We start from the raw sequence: 17,122 nt of genomic DNA, 5'->3' as shown, positions 1-17,122 counted from the left end.
TTGGTGATCTACATGCTGGGAAAGTAAGACAATGGGGAACCAGAGGAAGACCATCATGGAATATTTAGGGCCTAAGATCCATCTTGGGGGCCTCAGGAGGCCCTGCAGACTGATGCCTCTTGCCTGCAAGAACAGGAGGGTGAAGTGTTGGCAGCGATTATGGCGCTGCGCACCTCCATAGAGTACAAAATTGATGAGGTCAAGATAGACCTGAACCTCTTACGACAGGATGTGTGTTCGCTATCTACACAAGTGGCTGACTGTGAGGAGCAGATCTTGACTACGAAGGCCGATACAAAGACCCTGAAGGCCACAGAGGAAGAGCTGGTGTAGTAACTGCGTCCTGGAACGTGCTGAAGATGCAGAAGGTAGGTCCTGCCGCAACAATGTCTGCATACTGGGATTGATGGAGGGCGAGGGGAGAACCTACGCCTTATATTGAGAATCTATTGCTGAGGGAAATTGGCCCTAGACAACTCTCCCAGGGCTTGACTGCCGAGGGCACACACAGATCACTGGCCTGCCTTCAGGAGCCCCGCCCCGTTGTTGCTCAGATCCTACATTTCCAAGACCGAGAGACAATCCTTAAGTTCTCTAGAGAAGGTGGCATAATCAAACGCAGATCATTATTGGCTATTTATCCAGACTACACCACTCTAGTGCAAAAGAAGAGGAACAGGTTTGTCCCAAGTAAGGAGAGGCTTCGCTATCTGGGACTCCAGTACGTGCTAATATACTCAGTTTAGGTCCAGGTGCTCTATAAATGCAAGACCTTATTTTTTGAACACCCATCTGAGGCCAACCAATGGATGGACGAATTTTGCATGTCATCAGGACCTGCAGTGAGAAGGGGGAATCCTGACACTGAGTGATTGACATTTTGTTGTACTTTGTAGACTGGCACGGGCCTTGTCCAGCTATGGGACCTTTGTTGAATTAATGAGCGCATGGTACCATCTTGCTGAGGCTTACCGATGTCTCGAGAGCCGCATATGAGATCTCCTCATCTAAACTTGGTACGATCTGATATGGCACAAGCGGCCCACGACCCAGGGGCAGATGTGCCATTGGGCGAACCAGTCATCATGGCAGCCTCCTCCATGCCTGCAGACATATGGTGCATTTCTGTTTCGGGTGGTGGGTGGTCGGGAAGGCTTGTCCAGTGTTACACTATTGAATCGCTTGTTCTTATTCACTGTTATGGTTGGTTCTTCAAGTTCATTTTTGTTGGTTTTTGGAAATGTGATGGCGTGGAGGATTGAATATGGGCACTTGACATGGCCATGGGTGACTCGTGGGGGTGGGTAGTATACATGGGGTGGGGACATGTTGGCAGTGCAGGGCGATGACCAGTTGCTGCCTGTTCATGTGTTGCAGGCAAATGGTTGGTGGGGCGGACTCTTTGCTCCTTGAGTGATGGCTACGCTTAAGATTGTATCGTGGAACGTCCAGGGGATGTCCACATACTTGAGGTGACATGGGATTGCTTCCTAGTTACGAAAGGGGCAGATTTCCATAGCCCTGCTACAAGAAACACATTTGTTGAGAGAAGAGCTCACTAAATTTGCTTCCAAAGCAGTATGTGGGATATGGTTTGTCTTACTCAAAATATTCTAGGGGTGTTCTGGTGTAGGATGCTGGATCTGTACCGTTCTGGCCAGGGCAGATTAATTGTATGGGGCTTAATTGAACATAGAGAGGTCTGTATTGTGAACTCTTATGCCCCAAACCGTGATGCCTTTGCCTATTTTCACTCTGTATGAGAGGATGACGCATCTCGGGGGCGGGGGGGGAATTTGTTCTTTATATGGGAGGGGTGCTATTAATGCACATTGAATCCCACTTTAGACAGAACAGATTGCAGATACACCCAAACCTCCCCTGTGGCCAGGTCCTTGCGTACCGTGCTCTAGGATCTGTCCCTGGTTAACATTTGGGGAGCTCTCAACAGGAATAGTCAGTTTCTCCTATACCTCTGCACTGCACATGGTCCATACTGGGATCGATTACAATTCATGGATAAGGAATGTTTGAGTTTGTGAGTGTAACATACGCTGACAGGAGCATTTCTGATCATTCTCCTCTGATAGTAACCTGGGTCCTCCTGGGCTTGAGCGCCCCTGTCCCAACCTGACGTATGCCTGCGAACACCCTCTCTGATGACGTGTTCCAGGGCCATCTGGCAGATGTGCTACAGCAATACTTTCCTGTTAACGTGCGCAGTGGGGATAGCTGGATCACACCCTGGGAGCCCCTTAAGGTTGTGATACAAGGCAAAGCAATTGCCATGATGGGGGGCATTAGGAAAACTTTAACCTGTGAGTTGGGTAGACTAGAGGCCAATATACAGGAGAAAGCATGGATGAGCAGTGAAGAGGGCCCAAATGAAGAGGCCCTACTTCCCTTGTGTATAACGTGCACTGAAACCTGGAAACGGCTAAGGAAATTCGATTATTGTACATGCCCTTCCAGGATGCATGGAGAGGGGGACAAGACTGGTTGAATGTTAGCGTGGCTGTGTAAAAATGAGAAGCCCAGGCATGCGATTACTGACATTCTTGATGTGTGGTGAAACCTTGCAGTCTATTGGCCATTATGTTTTTAGTCCATGCTATGGGGGGGTTGGGGGGGGGCTTCATGGTGTGTGAAGTGTTGAATATCAATATATCAATGTGGTTCCCTATACACTGGTGCATATCAATCTGCCTAAGATCACTGTGGAACAGGCCGCAGCCCTGCAAGTGCCCATAACCGAGGATGGGCTGCAAGTGTTATTTCCCTGCTATCCGGTAGGAATCCAGGTAGGGATGTACTACTGTCAGAGTTTATTAATGCCTATGATGACGCGTTTATGCCAGTACTCCTCTCGTATTTGAAGAGGCCTGTGAGATGGGTATCCTGACTGATGGCATGTGTGAATCCACGAATTGTACCGAATCCACAAATTGTACCGGTTCTTAAACCCACAAAGTCACACTGCCTGTGCAACTCCTATAGACATTTTTTGATGCTAAATCAATTCTAACTATTGGCTGGCCGACTGCTGCGTCATTGGGTCTATAATACATTGTGACCAGACTGACTTCACCCCGAATAGCAACAATTCATTGAATCTTCGCAGGCTCCAGTACATCGACTGGTCTCAGACACACAACGCTCGCTATGAGGTGGTCTCGTTGGATGCCATGAAGGCTTTTGATTCTGTTTATTGGCAATGGATGTATGCTGCATTCGATGCTTCAGGATTGGCATGGGGTTCTCTCAATGGGTTAAACTGATTTATTCCACACCAGTGGCTAGAGTGCATGCGTCTTAAACCAGGAGCTTCTTTTAGCTCCTAAGGCCAATTGAGACTTAACACACCTATGTGAATTTAACTCTGTACATTTGGAACAATCTATAAATTAGAATTGGGACACATCTATAGGACATTTAAGGATGTATTTGCATCTGTTGTGGAAATTGGATTTGCACAATGCTATTTACTGGCTCCTCGATCCCCAGTTCTCACTCTTGGTCACTGTTTAATGATGGACACTGAATTTTGATCCCTGATGAAGCGCACGTATATCTGAGAAAATGTAAGGTCTCCTTTAATTCCCCATAGTTTAAATATATGCCATGATCCGTGTGAAGTTGCAAGCTAGTAGTTGCAAGCTGGAGTCACTCACTTCCTGACATTAATGCTAGTTTTACATATATCACACAATATCGTACTCGCCAATGTTATTCCCTGATAACATATTAAGACAGTCATTGCGTTGTAACCAGAAGCAATCTGAACTTTTCTTTTTCTCTTCCCTCCAGCATGGGCACTATTCTCTTGGAACTGTACTGGACTCACGCCCCCAAAACTTGCAAAAATTTTGCAGAGCTGGCCAGGCGAGGTTATTACAATGGCACCCGATTTCATAGAATTATTAAAGATTTCATGATCCAAGGAGGAGACCCCACTGGAACGGGTGAGGCAGCAACTGAACTTGGTGGTATCTTTTATAATATTTTGCAGTAATGAGCATTTTCCCATCATTGGCTGAATTGGCCATGTGGAATCGCAACACAGTCCTTCCCCAGAAAGCTGTACCTGAGGTGGGTGTTTTTTTTCTTTTGGTTGTGCCTTGCCTCACCCAGAGGCTGCTTATAACCCCCGTCCCCTGTTTGTTGTTCCAACTGTTCCACAGTTTCCCTTACCTTCTGATTCTGTTTGGCCATGTTTCCATGACCATCCTACGTGGAGGCGCCTCACCCCCTCCACCCCCCCACTGATTGGGCCTCTCCTCCTCACCACCCAGTGCCTAACTTCCCCCCACCGCCCATGCCCCCCCCATCGTGCCTTATTTTGTGGCGGCCAGGGGTCTGTGCCCTAGGCTGAGTAGTGGGGGCCCCTGGGCTCATACCCCGTATCTTGGAAAAACTTGTTTTATAGAGTTGGGAAGTTTCCATGTCATTTCAACTACAGTAATTACTTAGAAATGTTACTTCGATGTGTGTTTTTTTTTTTTTAAAAAAATTTTTTTGTAATGTTGGGATGTCTGCTCCCCATGCCCCCCTTCCCCTTCACTACTACTCCTACTTCGATGTAATTACTGTTGTTGAAACCACGGATATGAGTTAGGAAGACCCAATTGTTCTCAAACAATCTGGAAATTGTCTGCATTCTTTTTGGTAGTTGTTAGCAGTGGATTCAGCATTTACTTCTCTTGTTTGGCAGGTCGTGGTGGTGCGTCAATATTTGGAAAGCAATTTGAAGACGAGATTCACCCAGATCTGAAATTTACTGGTAGGTGGAACTTCTAGACTGTCTTTGAAAAAACACCAGGGTTTTATTTCTTTTGGACCCAACAAAAGGACCACAACATCACTTTTTAACTTGGCTTACCAAACAAGAATTGTTAAGAGACAGGAAATAGCTCTACAGTTGCATTAAGCCACCCGTGTGAATGTAAATAATTGTTGTACTCGGTCGTGAACTCTCTCTCTGTATGTATGTGTGTTTATGTAAATATATATATTTCTGACTATGTAACGCATGTTAATCTTAGCAGGCACAAGCATCAGAAAGACGATTACAGCACCACCTAGCAACTATCGCTGGAAGTTCACTTCCAGTTCACAGCCACATCTGCAAGACCTTGTCGATATGCAAATTAGCCCGAATGCAAGCCTTTGACTCCAGGAAATTGTATGTTTTACAGGGCAGCATTACTTAATGCATGGCTTTATCAACCCAAAACAGCCTTTTCTCAAGGCTGAAGACACCTACATACCGGTTTCACCCTTCTTGGTGATCATCGGGCAGAGCCTTGTGGTTTGCCTTTAATTAAAGTGACATTAAAGTGCTTATTTAATGCAACAAAACCCTTCAAATGAATTGGGTAATGCAGGCTACGCCATCATATGGGCGAGGCCCCCATTTGCGCAACCACAAAGCGCACAAATGACATCACATATGACCTCGCTTAGGACATGTCAGATGCCATCAGTGATGATATGAGAAATTAGTTGGGACATCACCTATGACCAGGGTTTGCAACAGTTGGCTCGCCATATTAAGACTACAATTCCCATCATTCCTAGTCATGACCATGGGAGTTGTCCAAAACATGATTGGATGGCATGATTTCTCCACCCAGGCATTGATCCCAGCTCCAGAATCACCATTGAGGAACAGTGGCTCTGAAACCACTGTAAAGATGGCTGCCACTCCCGCCTCAAGACTACACTTCGGGTGTAGCAGAGGAACCACCAGCCACCACATAGCCATCCAATTGGCTCATGGACGCAACTAATGGAAGAAGCCATCCATGCCGGGAGGCAAAGCTGGGCCTGCAACAAAGGCCCGAGACTAAGGCTCCTGTCAACCCATGGCAAACCTTGCAGCCCTATGCGTGTCCCTCCCACACAGACGCGTCTAAGGTAAGATCCCCTGTGACCGCTCAATAGGCACCACCTTCAGTGTTCTACCTCTGTATTCCATGGCACCACTAAGCGCTCTAGCACTTAAACCCCCTTTCGCCTGCAATCGCTGCATCTGGGTCAGATCTTCTGCCATTCATCTCCACTTCCGACCGCCAATGCACAAGACTGAGTACGAGGAGAGCTACACCTGATAATCGGCTGTCGCCACGAAGTCCAACTACCACGTGCGCCACTGCCGCCCTCATAGACCTTTATAACACTGGCACCTCAGAACCCAGAAATGTACCCAGTATCATGAACCTCGCCTAAGACTCCCACCCCCCCCCACATCCTCACTACCTGCCCGCAGCTTCAGCCATACCCTGCCATCACACAGCCCTTAGCACGGTCGACACAATTTTACCACTTCTAGCACCCCGTAACCAGAATTCCTGCATCTCTTCTGCGAACCACGATGCTATTACTGAACATAATCTAAATGCAATTACTGATGTTATTCCAGGATGCAACCACCATGTTAACCTTGCTAGCTTTACTCAACGCAATTGTTATGCTAACCCTGCAAGTATTACAGAACGCAATCCAGCTAGTTCTACTCCACGCAATAGGAACCATGCTAGTTTTACTGAACACAATCGCCATACCAACTATTTACGCATCTCTTATGCCATTTTCAATCACAACACGCAAAAGATTCCCCCATGTCCGCCCCGCTGCCTGCAATCTCGAGACTCCTTCATTAGCAGCGCCACTGAGGCTGACCCCTCCCCTCCCCCAAAACATGGTGCCCAGAAACACCACCATGGCTATCACACTACACATGCTATACTAGCCTGTGACCTTGCCTTCCTTTGCAGTCCCTAGCCACCTGTATGATACCTCTCCCACCCATTTCCCCTTGAGCACAGGATGCCCACCTGCATCGGTCCCCTCACAACCACGCGACTGAAGCATCATCATAACCTGTAACAGCCTGAAGACACCTCTACCCAGTCGCCCCTTCCCACTGCCTTCACACCACTTACTATTCTTGATCTGGATTGGCACCCCGACACTCACCTGCCAACCCACCCTCCACAGTCCAACATAAGCCCCCTGCCCAGAGACCCAGCTCAGGTCCAACCCCCCTCCACAATCCGCCAAGCCCCCCACCGTTCCCGCCCAGTTGCACACAAACACACCCCTTACAACTCATCCACGGACACCACAGTTGCATGCTTAGGCATCACCATACAACGCCTCAGCTCACGCACCATGGCCCTTCCAATTGTCTACTCAGGCACCACTAGATTCCTACGCCTCAGATCACGCACCTCACCCCCCACCATCAACACAGCCGCACCTTCTCTACATCACGTATACTGCCACCTGCCAAAGCCCTTTGCCCACCCACCCCACGAAGCCCCTAGCCTGTGCCCTAATCAACGCTCGCTCTATTTGGGCCCATGCCACTCATATCCACGGCCTACTAATACTCCACGACCTTGACCTGCTCGCAGTCCGAGACCTGGCTACACGAAGCAGCTTGATCCAACCTCTGCTCTACCTGTCAACCACGGCATTGGAGTCTCCATCTCCAAAACCTCCCTCCCCATCAGACCCACGCCCCCTCGCTGGGTACGAAATCTTACTCACTAAGATCTATCCCAGCCCTCAAAGTACTACAAACGTCCTGCTCATCTACTTTCAACCCAACAGCTCCGGCACCTGACATACATCTCCTCATCGCCCCACTCCTGAAACCCAACACCAAATTCCTACTTCTAGGTGACTTCAATCTCGGATTCAAAGACCCATCCGATCACCTGGCCTCCACCCTCGTCTAAACCCTTCAAGAGATGAACTTCACGCAAGGCAGCCAAGCCCCCACTCGCATCAAAGGCTGTACTCTCGACTGGATCCTATCCCTCAACACCCCCACTAAAATCCTAGCCATCAATCCTGTGCCCTGGACAGACCATTCCCTCATTTTATTCGTCGCCCTAGACTTCAACGTCACCACAGAAAACTGCCACCCACCCGCCAACCGATCACAGCTAGGCACACAAAAATACTCACAAATGAACTTCTAGAACCTACCATCCTTACCTCCCTCGAAACATGCCCTGACGACAACAACCCTGAGGCCATCCTCTCAGTATATAAATCCTTGATCTCCACGCCCCTCTGAAAACAACCACTCGGAAAAAGGATCACCACCACAACTGGTTCACCGAAGACCTAGCTAATCTTTAGCACACTTGGCTTTGCAGAGAACACATCTGGGGCAAAAAACCCTCTTGCACCAACAAAGATGCCTTCAGCATCTGCGCCGCCTTTTTTATAAGCTGGCCATCATCGACCCCAAAGCCAGCATCTACAGCACCCGCCTCACACAAGTTTGCTCCAACACCAAAGAGTTATTCAAAATTCTAAAAGAACTGGAAACCCTGGTCGCAACCGTCTCGACCTTTCCCAAGGACAAAGCCTGGTGCACCCTGGTACAATCCACCTTGGCCAACAAAATTCAGAACCTCGGAGATAAAACTATCCTAAAAAAATCAGATCCCTCAAGTCGAACCTGACCACCCTACATCCTCCCTCACCACACCCATTCCCCCCTTCCCCTTCCAATTCAGGGAGACCACACCATTCTCCTGCTACTCGACCTCTCAGCGGCATTCATCTCATAGCCCACGATATCCTCTGCCACCGCCTCACCACCTCCTTCAACTTCTCCCAAGAAGCGTTCAAATTGGTGAAATCCATCCTGAGTGACCAAACCTCTGGGGTTTTTGCCGGCACGGAAGCGCCAGATCCTATCCCGGTGCCCTATGGGTCCCACAGGGCTCCTGGCTTGCTGTGCATCATAATCTTACAAAACTCCTCAACTCTTTAGAAAATTCCTCACCCCCTAGAAACTGCCACACTCGAGCCAGAGCTACCAACGGCAGCAAACTGGACTACTGCAGTGCTATCCTAGCAGGGACCTCAACCAGAAATATTAATAAACTACAACTCGGACAGAACAACGCCTTTGAAGCAGTTTGGGGCCTCAAACGCTCAAAGCACATCATCCCAATTCAGATGTGAACCCCATTGGCTTCCGTCAAAGCACGCATTGAATTTAAAATGCTATCCACCACACGCCGCTGCCTCTACAACACAGCCCCCCGCCCCTATCTCGCCCACTGCATCTCCTAAAAACCCAACTTGCAAACCCTGCGCGCCACCTCTTCCATCTCACTTACCACCCCTAGATTCACCAGAAAACTATCAGGGAGCTCCTGCTTGTCGTCACTCCCATGTTATGGAACACTCTCCCTCAATCAGGAACAAACCATCCTGCCTTGCATTCCGCAATCAAGTCAAAACCGCTCTATTTAACAAATATGCATTAGTCACTCTGAAACCACTTTGAACTGAAACTGTACTGTTATTACTTATGCTTTACTATGTATGTAATCTAGCGCTGTGATACCTCCGGGTCCTGGGTGCCTATAACAAATGAAATAAATATATACAAAATGTGGAACCCCACCTCCTCAGTGACCTTACTGGTAATTACCAGCCATGGGGGAAAATGTTTTTACTGTATTTGAATATCTATAGTGCATTCTAGCACAAATGCAATATATCCAGTCTTTTATGAATGTCCAAAAACATTTTTGAAGCATTGTAAATAATAGAAAGATAACCACACAAAGTTGATCTTGCACAACTACAGCGGGAGACTGCAACTTTTGGCTTGCCAGAGGTTTTACATTGCAACTTCCACTATCTCTATCCAGCATAGGCAATGGTGAGGGAAACTTGTGAGTCGTAGTCCAAAATATGTAGAGAAATGTTGGCTTCAAACCCCATTATTAAAACTATTACAACTTTCGTCTGTTCAGTACATTAGCTACTCTTGTCCCGATAACCGTACTCCTGATAATTCTGTGTCCTTGCAACATGAGTGTTTTTTTACATGGTTTTCCTTTGCAGGCCCCCTCCCCATTTGAAATGGTCAAAGCCTTTTTTGGTTTATTTATTCTGGTACAAAGTTGTCTGATACGTTGGGATATATTTTGATTTTGCGAACTGTTCCTTCTCATGGATTTCTTTGGTGGCCTGGTACCACCCAATGACTCCATTTGCATAGGGCACTCTTTTTAGAACAGAGTGATGAAGGTACGAAGTATCTCAACATGGTAAATGCTTATTCAATACAAAGTAACTGGTGTGTATACCATGGTTGCAAATGGAGGTTTTTTTAAATGCAAACTCCAATCAATCTTTGCACTTTAATCCAAACTTAAATTTTGCATCCCTTGTACGCCCTCTCAATTTAATATCTTTTTGGGTGATTTAGTTTTCTTGGAGAGGATGAATGCCTGTCTCAACAGTTGCCCTCTTCGAACATTTTTGAAGTTTACATTCAAATGCAGAAGTTATTGTACGGTTCGGATGGGGGTGGCTTGTCAGTTTTTCTGTTCTTGGCTCACTGTGTAGGCTTATTCCATTATGCAACAAAATTAGGGTTCGGGAAGGTGTCTTACGCTCAAACCACTAGAAGTTCTAACAGGCCACTTAATTACAAAGTCTATATCACTAAAAATGACTCCTGTAGAAAATCAAATAATGTTTTTAATTCTTTCAATTGCGAACAGTTTTTAAAAACATTTGATTTACTAATGGTCATTTTTAGTGACCAAGACTTTGTAATTAAGTGGACTCTTAGAACTTCTTGTGGTTTTAGCGCGAAACATCTTCCCGAACCCTAATTTTGTTTTCAAAGTTTGTGGGAAGTTTGAGGGGAAGAGTGTTGCTCACTGCCACCCTTTTTCTAGTGATATTGCTGGTTTGAAGACAACACAAGAGTGGAAACTAGCGCACGCCCAATAGAATGATCCCACAACTTGAATCTGTTTATTCCATTTTGCAGCCGTCGGGGCTGGACTACCCATTTTTCTTTTCTCTAAATGTGTTTAAAAAAAAAAAAACAAACAAGCCCAATATACATATGTTTGTCCTCTAGAACTGCATAGCTGGCCGAAAATGACAGGAGTGGTTATGAGCAATTCAAACATTTTCATCCACCACTCTTCAGTTTTTCAAATTCACTCTGAATAGCACAGGCATGCCCAGGATTGGTCATGAGCTTGCTGTACTTAGGGATCTAAGTTACACCTCACTACTGATGTCTCGGCCAGAATCCTATCTGGGGTTCCTTGTCTCAGACTGAAGGCATATGCCCAAATGTCTTGGTCTGGACTGCACCTTTATGGTTAGTGTCAAACCGAGCCAGATTTGTGTATGCTTTTTAAACTCTTGTAATTGCACAGCAGGCAGAAAAATAAATTGATAAAAGGTTGCCCAGAGTGATTGCCAGTAGTAATGATTAATTGCACGTTTTTTCATCCAACACACTTCAGTTCCTTTGTTATATGGCACATACTTTACAACCATCTAAATCCCTAAAAATATGGCTTCTGACTTTATGGGATTTCATTTTTTCAACGTTTCAGATTATTCATATTTTTTCTTGTCTGTTTGAAAAAGGTGCAACTAGTAGCTTCCCACATTTGTTGAAATTAAATTGCTTTGATGCTTTCAAAGCCTTGGTCCTACACTTCAAGCCAAGATCAATTTTCACATGAAGAACAAGCAGCTGCTGCTTCTATTGCATCTGACGTGAGATACATCGCCAAAGTAAAATAAACTCCAACCTTTTCTTTTGTCTTACTTTCCATACAGCTAAAGGAGAGACCTGCATTTCTACATTTTTCAGTTTTGTGTAAATCAGTTGCATTAAATACATTAAAAAAATGGATATATTTTGAATGGATTGTTTATCTCGCGTATTCCTCATCTTTGATATATCCAAGTCTGCTTGCCCCTCCTTGGGAATTATTTTTTTCATAGGGTCGAACATCATGCAAGGTCGAGTCTGGCTCTTCGATAGCCTCCGTAACGTCACACGTGATGTTGACGCTGGTATATGAATCTTGCGTGCTGACGGTTGCATCAGTTCATTTTTTTCCGCATGCTTCAGAGCTACTTGCCTGAGCGAAATTTCGATTTGAGTTTGTTCCTACAATCAAGTCGATTTTTATATTCTTCTAATATGTCCTCAACACTGAAAACAGGTTTCAAACTGTGTACAGACTGTGGGGCATAATAGTCCATAACAGACCTTCACCATGTCTGTCTGTGGTATGAGGATAGGCCACAAGGTGGATGACTGTGGCTCGTGTGAATCTATGAACAAAAGGAGGAAATCCCAAACCAAGCTACCTATTGATGTCACACATCTGCGCTGGAAATTTAAACTTGACATAAGGCAACTATATCAAAATCTTGTGTGAAAGCATATGTCACAAGATGTACACGAAGGCTGGTATTACAAAAAATATATATTCCATTTTATTTTTCTGATATATGCTAAAAAAGCAAGGACAACAACAGGTCCAATTATTTAAAAGACAATATATAACAACATATAACAACAATGATTGAAACACTGTATTCCAAGGCATTCAAATGTATCTATTGGCAATTGTCAAAATTCACTCAAACCCATTACTAATTTAAAGTGGTGTTCGTAAAACAAGGTGACTTCTAGTCATAGGCATTTATCTATGGTTTTGCAAAGAAGCCCCTGTGGGGAATGTGTCGACAGGGATGACTCTGTTTCCAGCCTTAGGTGTGTACAACCGCAAGGTGATGGATGTCGACTGTTTTACCCTGGACAACGGATAGTCCAAGTAAGGCTTTCATCAGGACACATAGAAGACAACTGGAGTTGGATGTCGTGTTTGTCACGAGGAATTGATCTTCCTCGGAGATGGAACCAATTTGCCTGAAGAAATTTAGGACGAGGAAGGGGTTTGAATTACTTGGTCGGTTCAACAACTGGTTCAGCGTCTTCGGAGGTACTGAATGCTCTGATGGTGTCGAAGGCGTCGACTACTTCCTCAAAGCGGTCTGTGAATGAACCAACGGTTTAACATGCTTCGATGGCTTCGCTCCTGTGTACCTGCCGGCTGCAATCGATTGCTGCTACTTATCTGCTTTTGTCATCCTGCCGTAGCAGCGCTGTTTTTCCTGCTCTTGACCTTTCACCTTAGCACTGCTTGCTTTCTTGCTCTTGACTTTTTTTCTCTGTGGCAACGCTCGCTTACCTACTTATGACTTGCAGCGCTTGCTTACCTGCTCACTTACTGTGGTAGTGCTTGCCTCAACATACTTCCTTCCCTGCCTGGCTAGCATTCTCTTCTGTCCGGCTTACTATTGGATCCACACCACCATCTATGGATACCTCGATTCTACCTGGGCTTTTTTTGTAGCATTTTGGCTTTTTCCCTCAGTACAAGGACCCACCTTTCAGTGGTCCCTGTGACCTTGTTTTATGAGGTAGCCACAGTGGCTTCAGGATGGAACCGTCAGTTTCTTATCAAAGAAAGTACTTCAAGAAGAAAAAGGTTGTGAAAGAAGACATCAAAGGAATCTTCTGCTTCACCTGAAACCCAGTCAGGTGAGAGCACCTCGTTTGATTACGATTTGAGACCAGCAGCTGGGAGACATGAGACTAATTTTTGGGAACCCAGAGGTGGCTGGATATGCTGACCCTTCATATAGATCTGATTTGTGGCTGAATATCTGGGATGGTCTAAACTCGCAGCTACTATAGAGACTGATGACCTTAATAATATTTTAGACAGTGGTCCAGTTAAGGAGGCTTTACAGCCTTTTCATGCTGCCTTTTAGGGTAATAGTTATGGAAAATTGGATGAAGCCATGTTCCATTCCCCCTGTAAACAAACATTCGCTCTGCTGTCAAACCCTCCTGACATCTGCCACCTCCTTGCACTCCGGGACATGGATCTTACCGAGGCATGGTTCAAGGCCTGCTCTGTCACAATTTTGGCACACTCCCCCCTGGGGGCTGCAAGATCCTCCGAGTCCAAGCCTAATGGGCCCAGAGGTTGATCTTTCTGAGTGGATCCCTGCCACCATTATCCCCACTCAGACCTATTTCTCCTTTTGAATTCCCGATCTGCATGCTCTCTATCTCCCCCAGCCTTTCTCTGACCTTGGCCACCATCTACAGGCCATCTTGCCAGGTCATCCTCTTCCTCTCTGACCTCCCCTCCTCTCTCCTCCTGGGGGATCTCAAAATCCACCTGGACTCCCCAGACCCTTCCTCTGGGCTTTTCCGCAGCCTATGCCACTCTTTACCTCTCCGTTCTATCCTCTGGTCTGACACACTCAAGAAACCTTGGATGTTCTCATCTCTTTAGATATCACTCTCTTGTATCCTCTTACTACTCCTCTCTCCTGGACTGACCACTTCCTTCTTTCTTCTCACATGAAGCTTCCTGTTCCCTTGGCAAAGCCCCATCCAGCACAGCCACCTACCTTTTGCAATTCAACCTATGAAGTGAGTGTCAGTGGCGCCTTTGCCTTCACTTTCTCTCCCCCACCTACTGCGACAGCCCTTTATTTTTATTTTTTTTCCTCAACCTTCACCTTTCTATCTCTTAACACTCTGGTCATCCTTGTCTCAGTCATGAGGATCCGCGTGAAGCCTGCCACCAAGTGCAACTCTTGGTATGACTGTAATCTGGCCTCTCTGAAATGCCAGTGCTCAGTAGCTGAGCGGAAGTGGGGGCCATCGGGGGCACCCTCAGACAAACTGGCCTGATGCCTGCTCCAAAGGCAATACAGAATCCATCTTCTCTAAGTAGAGGGTCCATGTTCAAGTCCGCATCTCTGTGGCCTCTGCTGAACTCTTCAAAATCTGCAAGGAGTTGGCCAGTCCTGCAGGATCTACCTCTTCTACACCCACAGTCTCGGGAGGATAGAATAAGGGCAACGTACTCGCCTTGGAAGCAAGACGCTGAGCAACACAGGTTCGATCCACGGGTCTGTGCTTGGAAAGCGTGTTATTCATATCATGTCACCAAGGCCCTCTTCATAGTTCTGGCTTCTCATTTTACCACTAAAACCCAGGACATCCTGTCTCCTTCTCAGCCTCTCTCGACCTCCTTGGCTGCCCTCCCTCCTCTCCTTCTCTCTTCCCTTTCTCCTGTAACACCTGATGATATTTGGTCTGCTCTATGAAAGTCTCATCCAAACAGGTGACCCCCCTGCTCCTCCAGAACCATTAAGGACAACATTGTCTTTCTCGCTCCTGCCTTGGCTGATTTCTGTAATCACTCCTTCGGCACTGATTCCGTCCCCTCTCTTATCAAACACTCCCTTGTGCACCCTCTACTAAAAAAGTCTTCTGCTGACCCCTCCATTCCAGCAAACTATCGCCCGACTTCCCACCCCTTCCCTGGGCCAACTCCTGGAGAAGAGTTGGCTATCTCCCAGATATCCCTCCACACTAAATCCGTTGGCTGTCTCCATGACCATCGGTCTAGCTTCAGAGCAGCCAGAAGCATGGAAACTTCTCTCGAACACCTGTGAAGATCTGCTCCCTAATCTTGACTCAAGTTCCCCCTCTGTCGTCATTCTCCTTGACCATTCCTCTGTATTTGACATGGTCAACCATGCCATCCTGATCTGCAAGACCCTGGAAATCACGGATCAGACCCTGGGCATCACGGATCAGGCCCTGGTGTGGTTGACCTCCTTCCTCTTGGACCGACCTTCCCAGGTTCAGCTTGGGTCTTCACTACCACTTTCTCCAAATGTGTTCTCCAGGGCTCTATCCTCTCACCCTGGCTCTTCAATGTCTATCTGGCCCCTTTGGTCCGCCTGATCTCTACCTTTTCCCCTAACTTTGTGTTATGCGGATGACGCACAGCTCTCTTTCAGGGTCCCCTCTGCCTCCTACTCACTCATCCCTGATTGTCCACTAATCAGGCATGGTGCGGCTCCAATGATCTGCCTTAATACCAGTAAGACTGAGATCCTTCTCGTTGGGACACCTGCTCTCGCTTTTCCTCCCTCACTCTGGCCGCTCACCTTGGGCCCTCACCCTTTTGTGAGGCACAAAACTTTGGGGTCATCGCCGACTCCACTTTCTCCGTCCCTCTCCACATCACAGGCCTTGCCAGTTCAATACACTTTGCATCGTACACAAGGCTTTCTGGGGCCGTGGCCCTCACTATCTTCAACTATCTCTTCCTAGATACCTTCCTTGTAGAGCCCTCTGCTTGTCTACCTCTAATTCACTATGGGTCAGTCGTTTATCCAAGCAGAGCATGGGTTAAATCTCTCCTCTGCAAGTGCCTCTCTCTGGAATGGCCTCCCTGTCTCTCTCCGCCTTCAGTCGGATCTCCTTAAGTTCTGCAAGCTCCTCAAGACCTTCCTTTTCTCCTCCTCTTTCTCGCTCCCTCTCCCCTGCTAACCTACCCTTGCTCCTTCATCTGTCCGCTGACTGGCAGCTTGGTGTCCTCAGTCTTACAGTGCCCCCAAGCCCCCCCGCACTCCTGTGGCCAGTTCCCCTGTACTTGCCTGGCCCACCTTGCACGGCCACCTGGCTTACCTTGCACTACTTGGCTGATTTGCTCCCTGTAACTCCAGCCCTCCTTGCACTTAACGCCAAGCCCTGCTGCTCTGTTTGCACTTCCCCCTGTACCCTCTTCCCTGCACTTCTTGTTGCGCACTTGCACAATCTAAATGACACTAGGCCTAGTAAGATTGTTTGTCTTGTCTTCCCTTGTGTACCCCTCCTTTGTATGGTTCCAACTTGAACACTTGTGTATAGGTGCATATTGTAGACCCTCCTTTCCTGAACAATCATCTTACACCAGAGAGCCTGGTTGTTCTAGCAGCAACATTTTCGTCTAAGTCCGAGCATATCCTTCTAATCCTGCAGACAAAGAAAATAGAAAGGTTGACTCTTTGGGAAAAGTGTTTAGTGCAGGAAGCATGGCACTAAAATCTGCCAATGCTACAAGCGCCTTAGCTAAATACACACTCACTTTGGGGTGTAGCTGCCCTTGCAGCAGTACACAGAGGAAAGGGACAGCTTTTTAAGCCTAGTACAAGATGGAAAGGAGGATATGAAGCAGTCTTTACAGTTCTGCCTGGATATGGTGTATTCCGTAAATCGGTGCATGGCTACTAGTACTGTGCTTGGGTGCATGTCGTGGCTCATAAAATTGGGGTTTACCGTGGTCCAGGCATGTTTACTTGACATGCCTTTTGATGAAACTTTCCTCTTGCCAGGCTGACAACAGCCTGCAGAAGCTGAGGGCTTCTAGAGCTGCAGCTAAATCATTAG

The 17,122-nt window shown here is 46.9% G+C and overlaps 1 protein-coding gene across 1 annotated transcript in view; it reads left to right on the top strand.

Annotated features, from left to right (window-relative positions):
• The window catches only part of PPIL1 (peptidylprolyl isomerase like 1), a 48,649-nt gene that overhangs the window by 13,946 nt on the left and 17,581 nt on the right, over nucleotides 1-17,122 (top strand). The window contains exons 2-3 of the mRNA XM_069633653.1: nucleotides 3,808-3,962; nucleotides 4,712-4,780. Coding sequence (XP_069489754.1) covers nucleotides 3,808-3,962; nucleotides 4,712-4,780 — 224 coding nt within the window. The remainder of the gene's footprint in view (nucleotides 1-3,807; nucleotides 3,963-4,711; nucleotides 4,781-17,122) is intronic.

This window comes from Ambystoma mexicanum, chromosome 13, assembly GCF_040938575.1.
Source record: "Ambystoma mexicanum isolate Mex_15411 chromosome 13, UKY_AmexF1_1, whole genome shotgun sequence".
Classification (NCBI taxonomy): domain Eukaryota; kingdom Metazoa; phylum Chordata; class Amphibia; order Caudata; family Ambystomatidae; genus Ambystoma; species Ambystoma mexicanum.
The sequence above is the reverse complement of the archived record's forward strand: the minus strand, read 5'-3'. Positions and strand labels throughout refer to the sequence as shown.